The following is a 19,910-nucleotide window of genomic DNA, read 5'->3' as shown; positions in this document are numbered from 1 at the left end:
GCTGAGTTTGATCATTGGCTCGTCGACGCGGCGCCTCTGGCCAATCACACAGCGGCAAGATGACGTCACCTCCAAAATCCTGCAAGGCTTGTATGGATGGGGCGGGGCGCAACGGCACATACGTTAGAGACAGCGGATTGCGGCGCAACGATTGGCTCTCGCACACGAGGTGAGGGGCTGTTGCTGAGAGAAAAGCGAGGCAGAGTGGAAAAAATTGAGAGAGAGAGCGACAACAGTCCATCCCGTATTCACAAGCACAGAAGTGTGAAAGTGAAATGGTTAGTCAGGGAACCGCACAAGGGTGGCTTTATTGTGATTAACCGAATCCGTTTAGTGATTTTACCTTTCTTTTTAATCCTCAGAACTTAATAGATGACTAAATTTTAGTATAGCAAATAGTATTAAACTGAAACGTGCGAATTTTTCTTTTAGTTTACAAACAGTTCTTGCAGTTCAGGGGAAGTGAAAATCTAGTAATTTTAGGATGAAGTGTTGCGCTGTCGTTTGTGGTAAACGCACCTTTTTTTAGGGAGCGAAAACTCGTATCGCGTTATTGGCCAGTGCTTCTTGAACACTTCCCTAGTGCCCGCCCACACCCTGTTCCTATGGTTCCCAGCGCTCTCATTGGATACTGTAACTTTTGGAGTGCGCGCCGGCTTGGTATCTAGCTTCATTGCGATTGGCCCAAAGCGCCTGCCAATCAAATGGAATAAACCACTGAGAAACGCCTCTAAATTTGTGCTGTCACATCCATAGGTTACTGTATCTGTCAGTGCGCTCTGATTGGCCAGGCGGGCCAGCTGTTAGTGGTTCATTCACCATTTTGTGACTGTAGTGGAAAAGGGATTCATATAGTTTTTAATCCCTGTCTTAGTTGCTGTTGGGAGGGGGGCGAAGATGTTTTACGGAGGACCGATATAAAGTAAAATTCCCGACAGACAGAAGACATGGATGGACGTTGCTCGCCACTTCAGACGAAAGGACAGAGCCCATCTGCAATTTGCACCGTAAATTCATATCAAGTATTTCTGCTGTTTTGGTAAGTAAGTTAGTTATCATTCAAACGAATCCACCGCTAATATTAGTGACAACCCGTATTTTAGACACGAATGTTGTGTGCAAAAGAGAAACGGAGAACAAATCAGCTCACTAAAATATCAAGGAAGGACCTAGAGCAAGAAGAAGGAAGGGGGTGGGGATGCAGAGTTAAACTTTGTCAAATGTTTTAAACACAGCGTTCAAACCAAGCTTTTGAGTAATTTAATAACGTATCCCTTTCCGAATTGTTTGGACTGAATGGCATGAGTTTGAGCAACTTGAACAGAGCAGACTGGCACTCATGCACTGCGTTACGCACTGGCAGGATTACGCTCGAGGAAGGAATGCACTACCTACAGTACTAGCGAGTAATAACGTCACGGCGCCAATGGATAAAACAAACAAATTAATACTTTATTCGGTAACCAACACTATTACTCGGACTTACTACACGCGCTGTCATCAGCCCTCGGCTAGGACGGCTCATAAAGGTGGGTCATTTGCAACTTTTGCTGCATGCTGCTGCGTAGTGTTTTTGCGCGTCAGTGCGAGTGTGTTTGAACACGTTTTAAAGCTTTCTTTTACTCTCTCACGAGGTCTTTCCTTGTCTAATTTAGCTGTTGCGAGTCCTTGGCATAGTACTACTCCCGTGACATTGCGAAGCACTGCGAGTACTACTACTACCACCGGCGGCTTTCGTGCGCATTCTGACGGTACGCTTTCCATTGTTGTGCATTATTTCAGCGGCTCACCTCATAGTCCAATACATGTCGGAATACGTCCTTATAGAAGTATAAAAAAGCCTTTCAACCGAGAATCAGGTTTCTAATCAGTTAATATTGTAATTAATATTTTAAAAGTATCGTTCAGTACTAACGGGCCTCCTTGAATATAGCCGTGTTGACACTAGTGGGGTTTTCATGTTACACACTATTGAGATTTTGCCATCTTCAGAGATGCACGTAAATAAGATGCACTCTGCTGTTAAAGAGTGTCTCCATAATGATGGCTCAGTTTGTCTGCATTAACACCATCTGTCAATTCATTTCTCATCAAGTCATGTGTGCCACTTTGCATGCTTTTAGTAATGGTAAGTGTTTGCCACTGAGCGCCTTTGCTCCTTTTGGTCATGTTGGATAAATGAGTGATATTCTTCCACGTCTGACTGATGATGGTGGAGTGTTTATAGAATGTTGTTTTGGGCAGCCTTTCGTCTACGTCACTCACTACATGTACTGCTTCATCATCCATACAGCTCGTCTGGAACGTGCTTTATAGGTAATGGTAATGTTTAGCTACTGATTTCAAAGCGTTTGAACTCTTTTGCAGGGGATTTTTTAATAGTAAACTGCAGGGCTGCTGATTTTTCAAAGAGCATGGCATGTGTCCCTTATGTCCCTTGTTGTGCGCTCATCTCTTGAGTTTCTCCATGTTTTTGCTGTTTCATGTGTGAGACTGTAACACCCCCTTGGTGACCCACTTTAAAGTCCAAATAAAGCAGGTAATACAGTTGGAAATGGTCGGCCTTGGGGAGGAAGGAAGTCATAGCACCCATGCATGCCCCTGAGCTGCACAACACTGCACTGCTGCAGCCCTGCACCCTTCTGTATGCCCCAGAATACACATTTGCAGAACAATCTGTGAATGAGCACAAAATCAGTGTTGATACGCAATGTGTTGTGTGGAGTGGGCAGATCGTTGACTTGAAAATCGCACACATTGGTGTATAGCACTGTCGTGGGTTGTTTTTGTTGTTTTGCTTATTTGGTAACCCGCAATTTTTTTTGCATGTTTATTTTGCTTCGTAACACTGCAGTGGAGCAATGCACTGTAAGACTTATTCTCCAATTAAATCCGAGTAGTGTGACAGGCTGGCATACTGGCATCACAACTGCGTGTGAATCTGTGTCCCCCTTTTCTGTTACCCTGTCACACATCAGTCTGAATATATACGATAGGTGCTTTATTGACCCCTAAGGGGAAACAGTGTATAGATGTATGGTTGAGTTTTGGTTTGAGCAAAGTCTTTGACACAAACAGTTGCTCCATTGACAACTGGTTCACCGTCAGCAGTGTGTGTGTGTATGTGTGATCTTGCGTGTTTGTGCTTGGCATTGGTGTGTGACGCACATATTCTAGGCTTTACATTTACAAAAAATCGATCATTGTGCAATATTGCTCTTAATCACGGTGGCTTAACACTCAGTATTAAATGTATAATATCACCTTTTAATGTGGGTGAACTGAAATATGTTCTGGCTCATTTGAGTCACCTAAATAAATGTAGCTAAAGCCTGTGTGCATAATGACTATAAGTGAAAAGGAAAAACAAATGGATTTGTTGAGCCTTATAAACAGGACATTTTTATTATTAATTCTGAAATAAATCATTTGACCTTTTAGGATCAAGGTAGTTGTTCAGTGACAGCTGAAAGTATCTTGTCCATATATCAATTAAGTCAAGCGTGTATGTGTTTCTATAGTTTTGAAGTGGATTAAGGTTGTAATGAACAGCAGTTGCTGGCCTGAGGACGAGGATGGCTACGATGTTCACATAGACTCGTATAGAAACAGCAACGGTTCAGCTGAAAACAGAGTGTGTGCTTGGATTGGACTCCTGTCATATGGCTGACGTCAGAGTTTTTCTTGCTTTAGTTAGACCTTTAATACAGGTATCATACTAATATCCAAAATGCTGAGGCTTTCGTTCGACCAGCTGTAGTCACATACATAGGAGTCAGAGCTGTCACAGTCACGGGAAGTGGACCTAGGATTAGCTGAAAGTGCGTGTAGTTTTGCACGCCTGTTGTTGCATCTGAATGTTTTATATAGTTTATCGTTTGTAATATAATTATTTTCCAAATATATTAATCGTATTATTTAACATATAGATGCATATCAAAAAATTTAAGGGGGTCTGAATACTTTCCGTACCCACTGTATATAGATATGAACTTATTACTCCATTTATTTTTTTTTATTTTTTTTTGAAGGCTGAATGATATCTAAGCAATGAAATAGATTACAACATTTACACTAACTTGTGGTATTACAGCATTAGTGCTAGTTCTAGTATCACTCGCAACTTGGCAAGTTGTCCAGCATGTTGATTTAATCTAGTTAATGCATATTTGAAAAGCAAAATTCTTCCACGTGAAATACCAAAGGAGGCCTGAGATGATAGCAATTTAAATATCAAATGCAATTTCCTGGTAATTATCAGTGGTTCAAATTCATGAGAAGTAAAGCTTCCGCTAATAGTGATTTTGTGGATTGTTCAAGTAAAAGGGTCACATGTTTTCTAGATTAGGTTGTGCAGTTTGACATCATCCACGGTGTTTTCAGTTTCCTGAGCAGGAATTTCTAGAAGCTGCAGGGATCTCTGAATTTATGCAAACGTTGCAACACTTTTTAACAACATGCTTAATCTTCACGGCTGAGAAGATTATTTATGATCATGGTATATTTCAAATTGCTGTGATATATTTTCAGATCATGGTATAATTCGTTGAATTCTGTCAGCCATAAACAAGAAGTTGAAAAATCATTTGCAGTACTAAATTAAATACAAACTTAAGGGTCATGCTGGCTCTGCATCAGTTAAGAAACAACTACGCTTATCATATATTAATAGACTAAGGACAAGGAAGACACAACATGTTCAGGATTTATTGCGTAAAAGATTATGATGCACTTACAATCATATTATAGCTTTATTGCTTAGGATATTGCAGTTATGCTTTCACGTTTTAGAACAATATTTATTAACATCAATGTTATTTATCCCCTCACTTATTTACAGACTTTATTGTGTGTTTGCTTTATTGTTTTTCCTATTTCATTCAATTTAATTGGTATGCTGGGTGACTAACTGAATATAAACCTCTAGAATAATGTTAGCAAATTACACAACCATGTGATACACAACCAACTGTAGCTCCGATTTACACCATGATTTGTATGTTATATAATTTATTGTGAAAATAGTTTTTGTGAATTTACTGAAATGTGTAGTAAAGCAGTATATTGAGGTGAAATTGCCAGTGAACACAGCAAAATTTGTGGCAGATTCTTCTTCTTTTTGAAGATCGATCATGTAGTATGAGTCATAGGTTCTTTACGGCATAGGCCTAATTACTTTATTTGAAATGTTCTTAGTGTGTGGATCAGGTCTGGCCCTTGGGTATTTTTTTGTCATTATTTACTTACAATTATTTATTTTCTGACCTCCCTGCCAAAAAAGACACTCACACTTTCTTTATGGTTTTAACATTGCCAAGTCTTTCTGACTCCCCATCAGGGGGAATACAACGGAAAAACATGATATTAAATTACTAACTTATGCTGAGGTCAGAAAAAAAATTGATAAAAGTGGAATTTACTCAGAATTTTGGCCTGATTGTTTGACTATTGGTACTATGCTGACTCGTATATTTTGTTTTGATACGTGCATCTAAGTCATTAAAATTGTTTTGCAATTACTAAAATAACATGCGGTAACCATTTCAAAAACCTTCTCACAAACATATCTTCTGAAATTTCAGAGACAGGTTGCTTATAATGTGATGTAAAGATCCTGAATTTGGAGTTAAGCCTAATAACATTGTTTTCTGTATAATATTCCATGTAGTAACCAGGAAGGAAATCTCTCTCAATTGCAAATAAACAGTTTGAGGTCAGTAGAAACGCTGGGTGGGGTGTCTCTTGGAATGACTCAAAGAATTCCCCAATTCTCCTTTTAAAGCCTGCATCTCTCACAGGAAAATCCTGTGCGTGTGTTGTTTGTGTGGGAGTGTCTGTTTGCACATTTTTTGTGAGTGGGTGAGTGTGGAATAGTAGAGAGAGTGAGAAATTGAGTGTAGAGGAGTGTGATTTCACACACGTGTTTGTGTGTACTAATGAATAAGGACAGGCTGCTAAAGGGGGACTGGGTTAAAATGCTTTTTATGTGTAGAGGAGTGAATGTTTGAGTTTTTTCCTGCTGAAATCTCAGCCTGATTTTCCTCATGTTTGTGTATTGCAGCGTGACAGCAGATGCTAAATATGTCTGTTTTGTGTGTATTATGTAATGTGGGTATGGGAAAAGAAGTACACAGGGGCGCCCACAGAATCCCAATCTGTGATATGCACTTGGGTGCTATGGATCCCCCTCACATAATTTTGATGTACGCAGACTTCTTATTGTGAGATATATGTATAATCACACAAAAATCACAATCACGAGACACAATGAATTATGCACACATTGATTGTTGATTTGGCATATCTTACATTATAGGACATACACTACAGTGCGCACTTCTGACAAATTATCATTATCGTTATTTAGACTGTGAAAGTATACAGATATACTAACATCATATTGACACTTTTTTTATTTGAAGGCACTTAAAAACAGGCATATATGCAACATTTGTTTATCTATTGGCATGGCAGCCAACATGAATAAGAGTAGCCACTCTCTTGCCTAATGCAGCAAAATCCAGGGCTTAAACCTGCCATGTGCTGTCAAATCCAGTTATCCTGCTTTTGGAATAAAATTCAGGCATTTTTAATGGTGGATTTATTTTCATCTAGTTTTTTTGAGAGGGTCAAAAAACTAAACATAAATGGGTGACAAGTAAGGACACATAATTTTTACATTTACTCATGATTTATTGACTATTCGTTTAAAATGTCATACAGGACATTTAACAGTGTTTTGATTTTAAGTGTTTTTTTATTGTTTTTTGTTTTTTTTGAACTTAAGTTGTGTGTCAGCTAAAACATGCCACTCTGATAGACTAGATTTTCTTCTGGGCCCTTGTGATTTTCTCCCTGACAGTGGCATGTATACTACTTATGTACCACATACCACCTTCTCCTGTAATGATGGAAAATGGATGAATCTTTTTTAAATGTTAAAATAATAAATAATAATATAAAAAAATATATATAAAAAATCCAAATAAAAGAACAAATATTTTGCCTTCAATACAATGCTATTAATCTTAACTTTTAAAAATGCTATAACACTAACCTTTAACACAAAATAAAATGTTATGTACTTTTAAAAGGTTTTCATATGATATGGAAATTTACAGCACAGGTTCGAGTCTGGGGGGAAAAAAAGCAAAATATCTAGAGAAATATCTTCTCTGCACATGATTTGACTTTCAGTGTGTATTTCAAGCATTATGATTATTTTGTTTTAAAAATCAAAGCAGTTTAACTGTACATGAATACATTTTGATCATCCAGCCTTGTTTTCAGAAATGTACTTGGTGTACTGGAGAAGGTTTCCTCGTTGTAAATGTTGTTGCATGTGAAACTTTCTTGTGTTATTCATAAGCACACTCATGGTCTGCTGTTTTGCGGTAGCCTTTTTACTCTGTATTTGAATAACGTTGATATCTAATCATCTGCCTAAATATAAACATTAGATTTTTTTGTGTGTGTGTGTACACAGCACTACTGTTACTGTTTGGACACTTTTCATACACATGGAGCACTATCTTCCCAGTTACCCTATATTGACAACAAGGAAATGTCTATTTATCTGTTTCTCCTTCACTTTTTGTCTTTCTTGTTCCAGGGTGTTGTGAGGAAAAGAAAAAGAAACCTCAAAATAGCCAACTAAACAAGAGAAAAGAAGGAAGAAAAAAAGGGGAGAAAGAAATAGTTGCCAAACTAAAAAAGATGAGGCCACCAAAGAAACAGAGAGGACGCACTCCTTTATCGACAAGAGCAAAAGGAGCAAGAAAACGAGTGGGCAAGCTTGAAGAACATTCACAGACAACACCGCCTGGACCTTCACACCAGAAATACACTCCATCCAAAGAAGATAGCTCTCAGGACAAGCATATCAAGAGTAGCAACTTCCTAAACAGTGAGGGGTTAAAAGAGCAAATAAAAGAAAGGACAATGGAAACATCAAAATCTGAAGGGAATGCAGTAATAGTGAATAAGGCAAAAAGCCCCAGGAACGTTCATACTAACAGTTTAACAGATAATACAGACTCAATCAAAATAGCCAGCAACGCACATGAAAATTCACATAGTAATAGCACAGACATCTGTAACATAAACACACAAAACTTTACTAGCACAAACAGTAAAGGTAGCAACCAACATGCAAACAGCACTGCTAGCAATACACAAAACACAAATACTACAGCCAACAGTTTAAATAAAAATAACTCTTTGAGTGCCAACCACACTTCCACCACACCCTCCAGTCGAAAAACAGCTACTTTCAAAGCTAGGGTGCCCAAGAAGAAATACATGTATGAACATCAAGCTTGCAGTACTTCTCCCATCAGTTCGACCCCTGTAGCTCAACTCACTATTCATAGCAACCATCTAAATTCTCCACACAACTCCATTTCTCAGAGCACTACTCCTGTGGTCAGAAATGATTTAGTGATAGCAGATATTTCTGATCTGGATAATAGTGTGAATAACAGGAGAGAAATGGGGAAAATAGCAAGCACAGAAACTCCAAAAGGAGATAGAACTAAGGGTGATATGTTGAAAAGTGAGGTGCCTTCCGAAGGAGAAAAGGTGGGCCAAATGGTGGAAGTAGATGGATATGGGGAGCAAGCTCCAAATTCTGTGCGCTCATCATCCACAGACACAGCCAGTGAACACTCTGTGGATCTGGAGGTAGTTGAGCCCTCTTGTGTGCAGCTAAATTCAGGGAACAATGTAAGAGCGCCAAGAAGATTCAACCTCTCCAACAGTTCAACCCTGTCTGTCCTCTTGTCCCCCAATCACATACAAACTGAGCAGGTAGGGTCTGCAACAATAGCAGAAGCACTAGCTAAAGGACTAAAAAACCAAAGGGTGCTAGCACGTAGACGACCAAGAACTAATTTAAAGGAACATGAGAAGCTGATCAAGGAATATGTTTTTTTCTGTGGTGTGGTGCGTGGGTCCAGTAGAGAGCAGCTGAATGTAGAGTTGCAGATTAATGGGGCGGGGACATTGCTCTCATATCCATTTCATACATTAGTAAGTCGCCCACACCAACCCATTGACCTCATTTTAGACGCCCCACCCCCAGGAAGTGAACTTGTGGAGGTTGGGACACGTGTTTGTGTGCCTTATGGAGGAGATAAAGGTAAAGAGTGGTACAGAGAAGGTGTGGTTGCTCAGGTAGACTCTAATTTAGCTTGCCCCTACATGGTGCTTTTGCAGGAGGAATTGGAGCAGGAGAAAGAAAGGTGCAGCAATGAGGAGATGCAACAGACATCAAGTACAAAGAATGTATGGGTTACTCGCCAGAACTTGCGCCTCCTTGTTCCGCCATGGGATGGGGTTATGAGAGAGAAAGAACAGGAGGAGAGAGAGCACAGGGAGGAGATAGAAGTGGAGAGAGAGCTTTGTCAGTTAAGTGAGGGAATGGATTTAGTAAGTGCAGGCCCTCCCAGGGAGAACTGCAGATTCCCTTCTCCAGACACAGGGGTTCATCACTATGGAAGAAGCACACATCTTTCATCTTCCACTTCACCAGAAGTTGTTATGGTAGCAAACAGTATGTTTAGTTTAGCAACTAGGAGGGAGGATGATGGAACTGGGAATAGGGAAAGAGTTAGAGAAAGAGAACACGAGCGAAAGCAACTGCAGACTCCAGAGGTGGACATGGAGGTTTCGCGGCTTAACATGGCACCACTCAGAGATGGTGGAGGGCCCGTAGTCTCAGGGGGACCAAAAGCAAGTGTGCCTAATCAGCACAGACAAATTCTTTCCAAACCGCCTGGGTATCCAAGTCCCATTACAGTGGTGCGAGGCATCGCCGGGACTTCTTTAGGAAGTCCACAACCCACCCATTCACCTGCAGTTTTAGGGTCTGATGGGGGGACCTCTCACCCTATACCACCCTCTGTGCCTCCTTCCCCCAGTTCCAGGGGTTCTCTGACACCTCTAGAAAAGACTCCTACACCTTCACAGACCTCCACCCCAATTCCAGGGAGTTCTGCTTCTTCTTCTGCTTCTTCCTCAAGATCAAGGACACCATTGTCAGCTGCCCAACAGAAATACAAGAAAGGCGATGTGGTTTGTACCCCTAATGGAATCCGTAAGAAGTTCAATGGGAAGCAGTGGCGCCGCTTGTGCTCACGAGAAGGCTGCATGAAAGAGTCCCAGCGTCGTGGCTACTGTTCTCGTCACCTCTCCATGCGCACAAAAGAAATGGAGGGAGCAGTGGGAGAGAGAGGGAGTGGAGGAGGTGGAGAGAGTAGCTCAGGGACTGTGACCCCTTCAGATCTGCGGGGTCGTGCTAGCAGTGAATTTGATTGGGATGAGACTTCTCGCGACAGTAGTGAGACAAGCAGCCGAGGTACTGACTCTCGTCTACGTCTTGGCTTGCCATCACTGCTTCCTCAAGATTTCTCTCGTTTTGACTTTGATGAATGTGAAGCTGCAACTATGCTGGTATCCCTGGGCTCAAGGTCTGTAACACCCTCATTCTCACCGATTTCAAATCAGTCCCCATTCTCACCTACACCTTCCCCATCAGCTTCGCCACTTTTTGGCTTTCACCCTGCAAATTTCAGTCCTGTTACTGCCTCTCCAGTTTTGCCTCCTCGTCACCACAAACACCCCAGTGGTACCAACAGTGGTGTCCCAAAACATGGAACAGGAGGCACAGAGAGGGAGAAAGACAGACACTTGTCTGGTGTTGTGCCATCCTTCCACACTAATCTAACCTTCACTGTACCTATGAGCCCAGGCAAACGCAGGACGGATGCCCCACCTCCTCCAGCTCCTCTGTTGCAGGAATATGGCAAACCCGATCAGGAACAAAGCTGTCGGGACCCTTCTCTTGTAACAAGTCTCTGCATTATCTCTACTCAGACCACTACTGTCACACACCCCCAAAGACTGACTTCAACTACTGTCTCTTCCCCACCCGCTTCTCCCCTATTCTTAGAATCAGGTTCACAATGTACAGTCTCCCAGCAGCCTCTGAGAGACTCTCCAGTAATAGTGAGAAATCCTGAGGTTCCTTTAATAAAGTTTACAGAACTGCCACTGACTAGAGTTGCAGAGGTGGACAGGACCAGTTCCACAGAAAACAGCCAAACTGGTGTACATTCAGAGACAGGACTACATGTTCCTGTTCCAATTAACGCTGCTTCCACTAATGGATCTGTCTTACTGCAGAATCCCACCTCAACTCTTGTTCTAGTGTCTACTACCTCTTCCATTCCAAACCTAACCCCTGCAGGTCTACCTACACAATCCAGCGCCACCTTAGCCTGCATATCAGTGCCTAGCCCTGTCCCAGGGCCTGGTCTCATTGGTGTGGGGGATGGAGGGCGACAAGAGAAGAGTGGTCAAGTGACATTGCAGCAGCCTGTCCCTTGTCACCCTGCTCCTACTGCCCTGCTGCCGCTCATACTTTCCACAGAGACCTTGCATCCTGTGCCATGCAAAGAAATCATCATGGGACGACCTGGGACTGGTAAGAGAATTCTATATTTAAATTTAATGCTAACACCAATGTTTAAGTTGTGATTCCCTGGACAGTTGTTATTTTGCTTTAATTACAAAAGAGAATATGCCATGTTAGACTAATTCAATGAAAATTTAAAAAATAGAAACAATTTAGAGAATATGGATGCCCATAATTTGTCAATTTTGTCTATGCTCACAATATGTCAAAAGAGATTGAATTTCATTTTTAAAATGTGATTCGGAAGACTGTACCATAAATATCATATTTGGATCTTTAAAGAAATGTAGAATAGTTATCCGTTTAATTACAATTTTTCAATGGCAAAGTGGCATTGCTCTTCTTGAAGTTATGTAACTGTTAAGTAACAAAACTATTCTACTGATTAAGTATTTTATTGAAGTAAAATAAAGGGAGAGTTCACTTAAAAATGTAAATTCTTTCATCGTTTGCTCAGCCTCATGTTGTTCCAAACCTGTACTACTTTCCATCTTCTGTGGAACATAAATAAACATATTTTGAGAAATGTCTCAGTGTTTTTAAAATATCCTGTTTTGTGTTCCTCAGAAGAAAGAAAGTCATAAGCCCCTGATCGTTGATCCCTTAAAATGAAATGGTACGCGTGACATTACATGTCATATCCTAATGTCACATGTCTTTACGCCATCTGTATGGGATGTGTGTGAACGCACGCACAGATTCCGGAAAATCACTGGCAGTGTGAATAAACCAAAATCAAACCATCCCGGGACAAATCACGGGACACATTTTCCGTGTATTTTCCGGAATCTCTGTGTGAAAGAATCTATACAGATTTGGAATGATAAGAGGGCCAGTAAAATAATTTAAATTTTTGGGTGAACTATCCCTTTAAGCTATTGAAAATATTATAGTTATTGAAAACCAAAACCAAGTATTCATCAATACTGTGGTATAAGATTAATGTAATGTTGTGTGTGACAAAAATATTACTTTGAGCACTGAAAACACATTGACAATTTATAATTCTGACATTCTAAACATTCATTCTCATTCCATTCAGTTTAAAACATGGCTGTCTGGAATACTTTTAGATTTAAGTGGTTACTGATCACATTTTGCTAAATGTTTTGTATGATGACCAAACTATGATTGATTGTTGTCCCAGGCAACCGATTTCCTACATAACTGTACTAGTTTCTTGTTTCAACTCTTCGTTATATATAAAAATAATTTTTGCTCTGTCAGTTTTTTTTTTTTTTTGCGACGACTGGCTGACTGTACTTTATTCCTTACGTAATATATTTATATATTTTAATTTGTGTTGTAATATTGATGTTTCATTGGTTCATGTTTAAAAACTCAGGTTCAACATTTATTTTTTTTCCATTTGTAATGAGAGATGGATTGGAAATTAGTTTGAGAGAGCCCTGTCGTGACAAAACAGTATCTAGTTGTCCTGGCACAGTTTTCTAATTTTTCTGAATTTTACATGTAATCAAAATAATTTTCTTTGTGATAATTATATTTCAAAACTCTAAAAATGACAGTTAACATTTATTTAGTTTTATTGTGATTTTTATTTTAAAATGATAAATGATAAATATGGTTGAAATATTGTTAAAAAGATGGTCCTGCTTCAGTTTTTCAGAAATGTTCACATTATTTTATAGTATTTTTCACCAACCACATTTTAACATGATTTAACATGATGCTCAGTTTCTGCTGATGAAAAACATGCTCTTCCCATCACCATTCCTCACATGGTGTCATTTTAATTTTGGGCGATGTTAGATTTGCACCACATATATGGCTTCAAAAGCTGGCTTAAAAGCTCTGTCTTGGTCTCATTTCACCACAAAATCTTTTCACACGTAGCACTGGGTGTAATATGATACTGTCCTCAGTTGACCTTTTATGCAGGATCCAGGATCGTTTTTGTGTGTGTATATATATATGTATATATATATATATATATATATATATAAACTTTTACATACAGACCAGTGCTATGCTGAGATGCTAAGATTTTGATCTCTTAGCTACAGAGTTAGCTATTATTAATTGTTGGCCTCTCTGGCTTTTCTCAGAAGTGTTCTTGTGTGTGCTAAGAATTTGGAGGTACTGTCTTTTCTAGACAGTTTTTGGATAGTTTGATGTAACTTCCTGATAATTTAACCAACAGTACCCATTGGGACTTGTATTTACCCTTTCCCTAAATTATGTATTTGTTTAATTTTAGCTCTGACTTGTGCTCTTTAGTCTTTATTTTCACAGCTGAATTTCATATTCTCAAATTGCATGATCTCTGTTTTTTTTTTGTTTGTTTGTTTGTTTGGTTCAGAAAATATAAATGTAAAGTTATTTCAGTGATTCACATGTAAGGACCAGGCAATTTTGACCTTATTAGGGCAAGTGTTTTTGTGAACACATATGAAACACAAAGACTAAATATATTGTCACGATTGAGTTGTATAAATATGCAAGCACAAGTCACAGTCTTTAATAATCCACACTGTAAATTCCAACAATCCAAATACAGAGCAATAGTCCAAACACAACCTTCACATAGACGACACCGGACAACTGAATCAACACAGAACTGAACTAAATACGCATGATAATGAGACACACCTGAACATAATCAAATGAATAACCATGACAACCAACTCAAAGGGAAACGGAAAACAAAGTCCAAACTAAGGCATACTGTGACATATATATTTTAAATTGAATTGAATTTTAGGGTAAGGGGATAGAAAATACAGTTTATACAGTATGTCTATGGAATGTCCCTATAAAATATGGAAACCCAACGTGTGTGTGTGTGTGTGTGTGTTTGTGTGTGTGTGTGTGTGTGTGTGTGTTTGTACCTACTCAACCGTATTTTGGGCAAATTTGTACCCAGATGTAAGCTAAATCTAAAACATCTTTTTGGGGACGATATAAATATAAATGTAAATATTTTTTTTACTTTTAGAAATGCAGAAGGTTTTCTGTTTGGATCAGGGTTAGGATGTGGGTTAGGTTTAGGTTGTAGTATTTGTAACTACCTGTACATAAAAATAACAGAAGTCTATAGCATGTCTCTATTTAGATAGTTTTGCTTGAACGTGTGTGTGTGTGTGTGTGTGTGTGTTTGTGTGTTTATATTGTTATTTCAGATGTGTTTACTGAGTGATGTTTAGCATTTACCCGTAACTGGTTTGATATATATATATATATATGTGTGTGTGTGTGTGTGTGTGCGTGTGTTTTGGCTAATTTATTTCACAGTTGAAATAACACTTCAAATTTCAAAACATCAAATTGTTTTAGACAAAATACTCTAATGCAGTTTACCGACCCATCGTAAATAAACAGGTCATATTTATCAGTTATTGTTGTTATTGTACATTAGCTTAAAGGACACCTAAAAATAAATTAGACGATTGGTTTTGACTGAACACCGAACACCAGAACTGTTTTCAGCTGTCATTTACTATGGCAATGATTCCAAACATTCTGTTTCATTTAATCCACACCCTCTGCAAACACAGATGTACTACTACTCACTAGAGCCGTCACAAATACTATCAATATGCATGTCTTTTCTGTTGCTATTTTTTTTTCTGAATCTGAAAGCAGTTAAACATCAGATTTATGTTGCAAATTTTAAACCGATAAAAGAAACTGTTTGTGTCTGCTTTTTTATTTCTCTGCAAAATATATACAGCACCTTGCTCAAACTTCAACTCATCACTTTAATTACATGTATTGCAGGCTGTTTTTATTTTGGCTATAGTATAATTTTGTCCGTATTTGATACAGTGTTTCCGATAGGTCTCTGCCTCAATATGTGCCGAGTTCTGAGTCGCCATGTATATATATCACTTATATGGTAGAACGGTGTCTTCCTTTTCATCATTGCTGTAATCAAAATGTCAATTTAATTCCCTTTATTTTTTTTTATTTCGCCCACTTATGCATCAGACTTTACGACGGTTCTTTCCTCACCTATTTCTCGCTCTCTGTCTTTTTCTCTCTCTCTGGTGCAGTGCAGAAGTCTCTCTGTTTGTCTGATCATAGAGTGTTCCAGGGAATGCCTGCCATTCCCTTTTTGTAGGTTTCTCCATGATAACACAAACACGTATACATTTATATAAATTATAGCATAGCTAAACCGCATGTTATACTATGTATATGTATAATATATGCATATATAATATGCTATATTTTGTGCCTTTTTCTCATATTCTGCATTTTAAGGTTCACGCTAGTATTTGCCGAATGTTTGATTTCTATGTTAAATCTCAGGGGAGATCACAGGATCTAAAAATTTTTTCTCACAAGACTTTTTACACATACATTCACATAAAAGCCCCCGTCACTAGCTGTAATCTCTCCTTCACTCAATTCTGTGTCTGCCAGAGCTGTGATCGCCTTCAGTTTTTTTCCATAGGGCAGTGCTGCCTCCTTGTGAGAAGAGTGTGCCATTACAGGCTTTAAAGAGACGTACCTGCATAGAGTTTCATAACTACCTTTTTTTATATTTGTGGTGCATTTCATGGACATGCACCCAGTCTGTTAGACTTTCCTAGCAGTGGTAAAATTGTTGTAAGTGAGTGTAAGTGGATCAACAGACATAAATCAAACATGATGGGTTTTTGGTTAGGCACCATGTCTTTTCCTCTCCATATGTCCCTTGGAAAATAGCTGGAATGATTGTACTGGCAGATGGCAGCAGTGATATAAATATCTTACAAAAGGGCAGTGTATGTGTGTGGAAAGAGTGGCATGGTCAGTGGTCACGAAAGTGGCTTGGGTAACAGTACCCATAAAGCTGTTGCCATGGAAACAGGGAGTGGGCTTTTTGAGATTGTGTTTTAATCACGTAACAACACTGATTGTATAGGAGGAACAGAAAGGTTTTGGAGCATGGGCTCTCTTACACTATTAACCCTCAAACATACAGAGCTTTACCCATCTCTGCATGTGAGAACTGTCGGTCAAGGCTGACTAACTGCTGATTTGAGTTATTTTACATTTTCATGTATTTAGATGTGTCCGTATTACTAAATGTAAACATAGTGAGTGATGTTATATTTTGCTGTGTGTCATTCTCAGTGGAATCAGCCAGGAAAGAGTTAAAAACTTGTTTACTATAATCAGTCTGAGCTGGAGGGTCTCGGCCTCACCTCATTGGCTGTTGCCAGGAGCTCAGCGCAAGCTCAGTGGCTGAGAGAGTGTGTAGCCCCTCCCATTGCTCTGACATTGTGTTATATTGAGGAGAAATGTCTCTTGATAACCCATTCTTACTTCGGTAGTTTGATTTGCATGGATTTCAGTACATCAGTTGAGAGTGTGTAAATATGTGTTCCCACATAATCACGTTTTCTATCGTGAGTTCTTAGTTATTTCTTAAGTCTATTTATAGATGTTTGTCTCTCCTCTCCTGTCGATCGATTACCATCTTCCCACATACAGCGAGCGAGGCCGTTTTCACAACTTTCACAACTCGCTCTTCCCCTCCTCTCCATAGAATGACTCTTGTTCTATTTTTATTCGCCTGCCTTGCACAGTTTCCCCTTCCCACCCATTTTCCCTTTCTTTTCTCAAACATTCCACGACCACTAATTTTTTTCATCCTCTATTGAGTGCCTTTCTGTTTTGTACTGGTATATATGTAATGTGTAGGATACTCTTCAGGCATAAATGTAGAGTGGAATGTATTACTCATACTCAGATAATATTATGTCATAATATTATTTGGCCACTGCGTTTGTGTGGAAAATGTTACTGCACTTATGGTTGCAGTGTCTCTGTAGTTTTTCTTTCTCTCACACACACAAATCTTTCTCATTGTAGTGTGACTGTTTGTGAAGGGACTGGCTGATGCTGGGCACAAGGCCAGTACCCCTCTGCCCCATACAAACAAACCAGTCACTGAACTCGGCACACACACATAAACCTACACACAGGCACGCTGACATTCATAGGCGCCGTGAGCATGCCCGTGTCATGCTGCCTGAGAGTTGTATACACTGATAATAGTGTTTTGGACAGTCACCTTTGTCTGTGACATAATCACTATCAGCTGATTCACTGGTCAGTGTCCTGTTGGCAGTAACAGTGGTCACCAAGTTTAATCTCTGACCTATAATACTGCACTCAACCAAAACAAATTTCGCTGTTTAGTTAGTAAAATTAAATAAATAGTAAAAGATGGGGAAAACGTTATGTGAAGAATATTTCAAGATTCAAGATTTTTATTTGTCACATACATGGTTATATAGGGAATATATGACCAGCAGTGAAATGTAAGTCAGGTCCGGTCCATGGACAGTGCAATTATTAAAGAATACAAACACAAGAAAATTATATATAAATATAGGTATGGAAAAAGTAAGATAAAAAATAAGAATAAAATAAAATGCGCAGGACAGTATACTGTAGGCTTAATAAATATTTAGATGAGCAGGAATATACAAGAGAAGAATGTGCAAACAGGTTGTACAGGGTAGTAACAAAGCAGCAATAGAGGTAAAAAGTAAATAAATAAAATATTACAGAAATTGCTGTGTGCAAGTGACAATGTCTGTATATTAAGTGTCATACTGATAATTAAGTGAAGTCATGTTGGTGTTAAGAGACTGAGTTTGAGTTTAGGAGCCTGATGGCCTGGGGGAAGAAGCTCCTCCTAAGTCTCTCGGTTTTTGCCATCAGGCTACGGAAGCGCTTACCAGATGGCAGCAAAATGAAAAGACAGTTACCAGGGTGGTTGGAGTCCTTGATGATTTTAACAGCTCTGCTTTTGCAGCGTTTGAGGTAGATGTCCTGTAGAGAGAGGAGAGCAGACCCTGAGATGCGCTCAGCTAAGCGCACAACTCTCTTCAGGGCTTTGCAGTCTTGACTGGAGCTGTTCCCATACCACACTGAGATACACTGAGTCAATACACTTTCTATGGCCAATATTTCTCCACCTTCTCTCTTTTTTTAATTTAGTTTTGATTCATAACTGGTTTACATAATGTTTGTGATGTACAGTTGTATGGTCTCCAAGAAAACCTCTGCCCAGAGACAAATCACATTTGAGCCCGGTGGTTTATTTCATTCTTCCCCTCCAAGACACTAGGTATTAAAACCAAAACCATACTCTTGTCCTTACTTACACACTCCAGAGAAGTGGTATAGCAGAGTGGTATAGGTGTTCAATTCACACAAACAAGAGCAATGTAGTACTGAATGTCAGCATGGTTGTGAATCAGCTGCAAGTATTCACAGCTGTCCATCAGCACAATTGTGTGATATTGCTTTTATACAACAGTTCTATAAACAATAAATTAATATCAAATAACTCACATTTCGGACAAAATCTGTCAGTTTAGTTCCTTCATACAAAAGAAGCCAAAGCATCAAGCTTTGTGCGTCACCAAACAACGCTCAGATTGAAAGCATGTCTGGAACACTCTCTGGTCTGGAACTCGATGAAAAGAAGCCAGCAGAGTGATACAAACTGTTACACTAAACATCACTCTTGAAACGCATCTCAGCCAATCAGATTCGAGGACTGGAACTAACTGTAGTGTAATGCTTACTACGGTGTTTTAAATTGAGTGTGGAAAATGTGTGAAGTGTATCGCTACAATAGAGATTATTGTATTGGTAATGAGATCAATTTGCATGTTGATAATGCTTGTGTCTTATTTTGACACACTGACTGCAGATGATGTGGCTTTAGTGGGTGAGGAAGTGGACATGTTTACTTCTTTCTTGTATTAGTTACACAGACTGTGTATATTTTGTAAAGTAAAAAGCTATTTTACTGCCAAATTTTAATTCAGTGTATTTGAATTACTTAAAATACGTTTGCATTAGTTTATTCACTTTCATGTGGATAAATAAAATATCAATTCGTCTGTTTTAAAAGTACTAAATGCATTAATTACCTGTGTTTTTATGGCACCCTCTTTTTTTAAATGGCTACAAATGGTATTACATTTCAACTACTGTTTTGAAGGGAGAGTCCAGCTGATGTGAGGATTTGTCACATTGCCATTGAGTCTTATTAATCTGTACTAAAATAATGCATTCGTTATTATAACCCATAATAAACCAATACATATAATACCTGTTATAATACCGTTAGAGTAGCGCGGCAGCTTCAACGTCACAGTGGGACCAAATATCACGAGAGCCCACGTAAAGTCATGCCCCAGATTCTGTGGCGTGTTAAATATTTATTAGCTCTTTTTCGGCCAGTGAGACGCCGAAAGCCAAATGTGGATTTGCATATGACTGACATGCCAACGCACGCTCCCGCCAATCAGCGTGTCGGATTGTCTTGCGATAGGTTGCGTCGTAGACCAAATCTAAGAAGCATTCGAGGAGTAAAAGGCGGGTCACGGGCTGGGCGAGGTTTACACGCTGAGAGATCGAAAGAGGGCAGCCTACTACACAACAGGAGGAAGAGGGA

General features: G+C 39.2%; 1 protein-coding gene across 3 annotated transcripts in view; it reads left to right on the top strand.

Moving 5' to 3' along the window:
- Positions 1 to 737: 737 nt before the first annotated feature.
- LOC107671178 (protein capicua homolog) overlaps positions 738 to 19,910 on the top strand; it is a 37,721-nt gene continuing 18,548 nt past the window's right edge. For 2 of the 3 annotated variants that reach the window (XM_016464056.1, XM_016464055.1), the window contains exons 1-2: positions 1,318 to 1,529; positions 7,613 to 11,485. In XM_016464056.1, the coding sequence (XP_016319542.1) occupies positions 1,340 to 1,529; positions 7,613 to 11,485 (4,063 nt within the window). In that variant the 5' untranslated portion in view covers positions 1,318 to 1,339. Of the gene's footprint in view, positions 1,040 to 1,317; positions 1,530 to 7,612; positions 11,486 to 19,910 lie in introns of those variants that run through there. The other variant, XM_016464057.1, reaches the window with a different exon arrangement.

This window comes from Sinocyclocheilus anshuiensis, unplaced genomic scaffold (genome assembly GCF_001515605.1).
Source record: "Sinocyclocheilus anshuiensis isolate Anshui unplaced genomic scaffold, SAMN03320099.WGS_v1.1 scaffold1286, whole genome shotgun sequence".
NCBI lineage: Eukaryota > Metazoa > Chordata > Actinopteri > Cypriniformes > Cyprinidae > Sinocyclocheilus > Sinocyclocheilus anshuiensis.
This window is presented reverse-complemented; position numbering and strand designations above follow the sequence as displayed.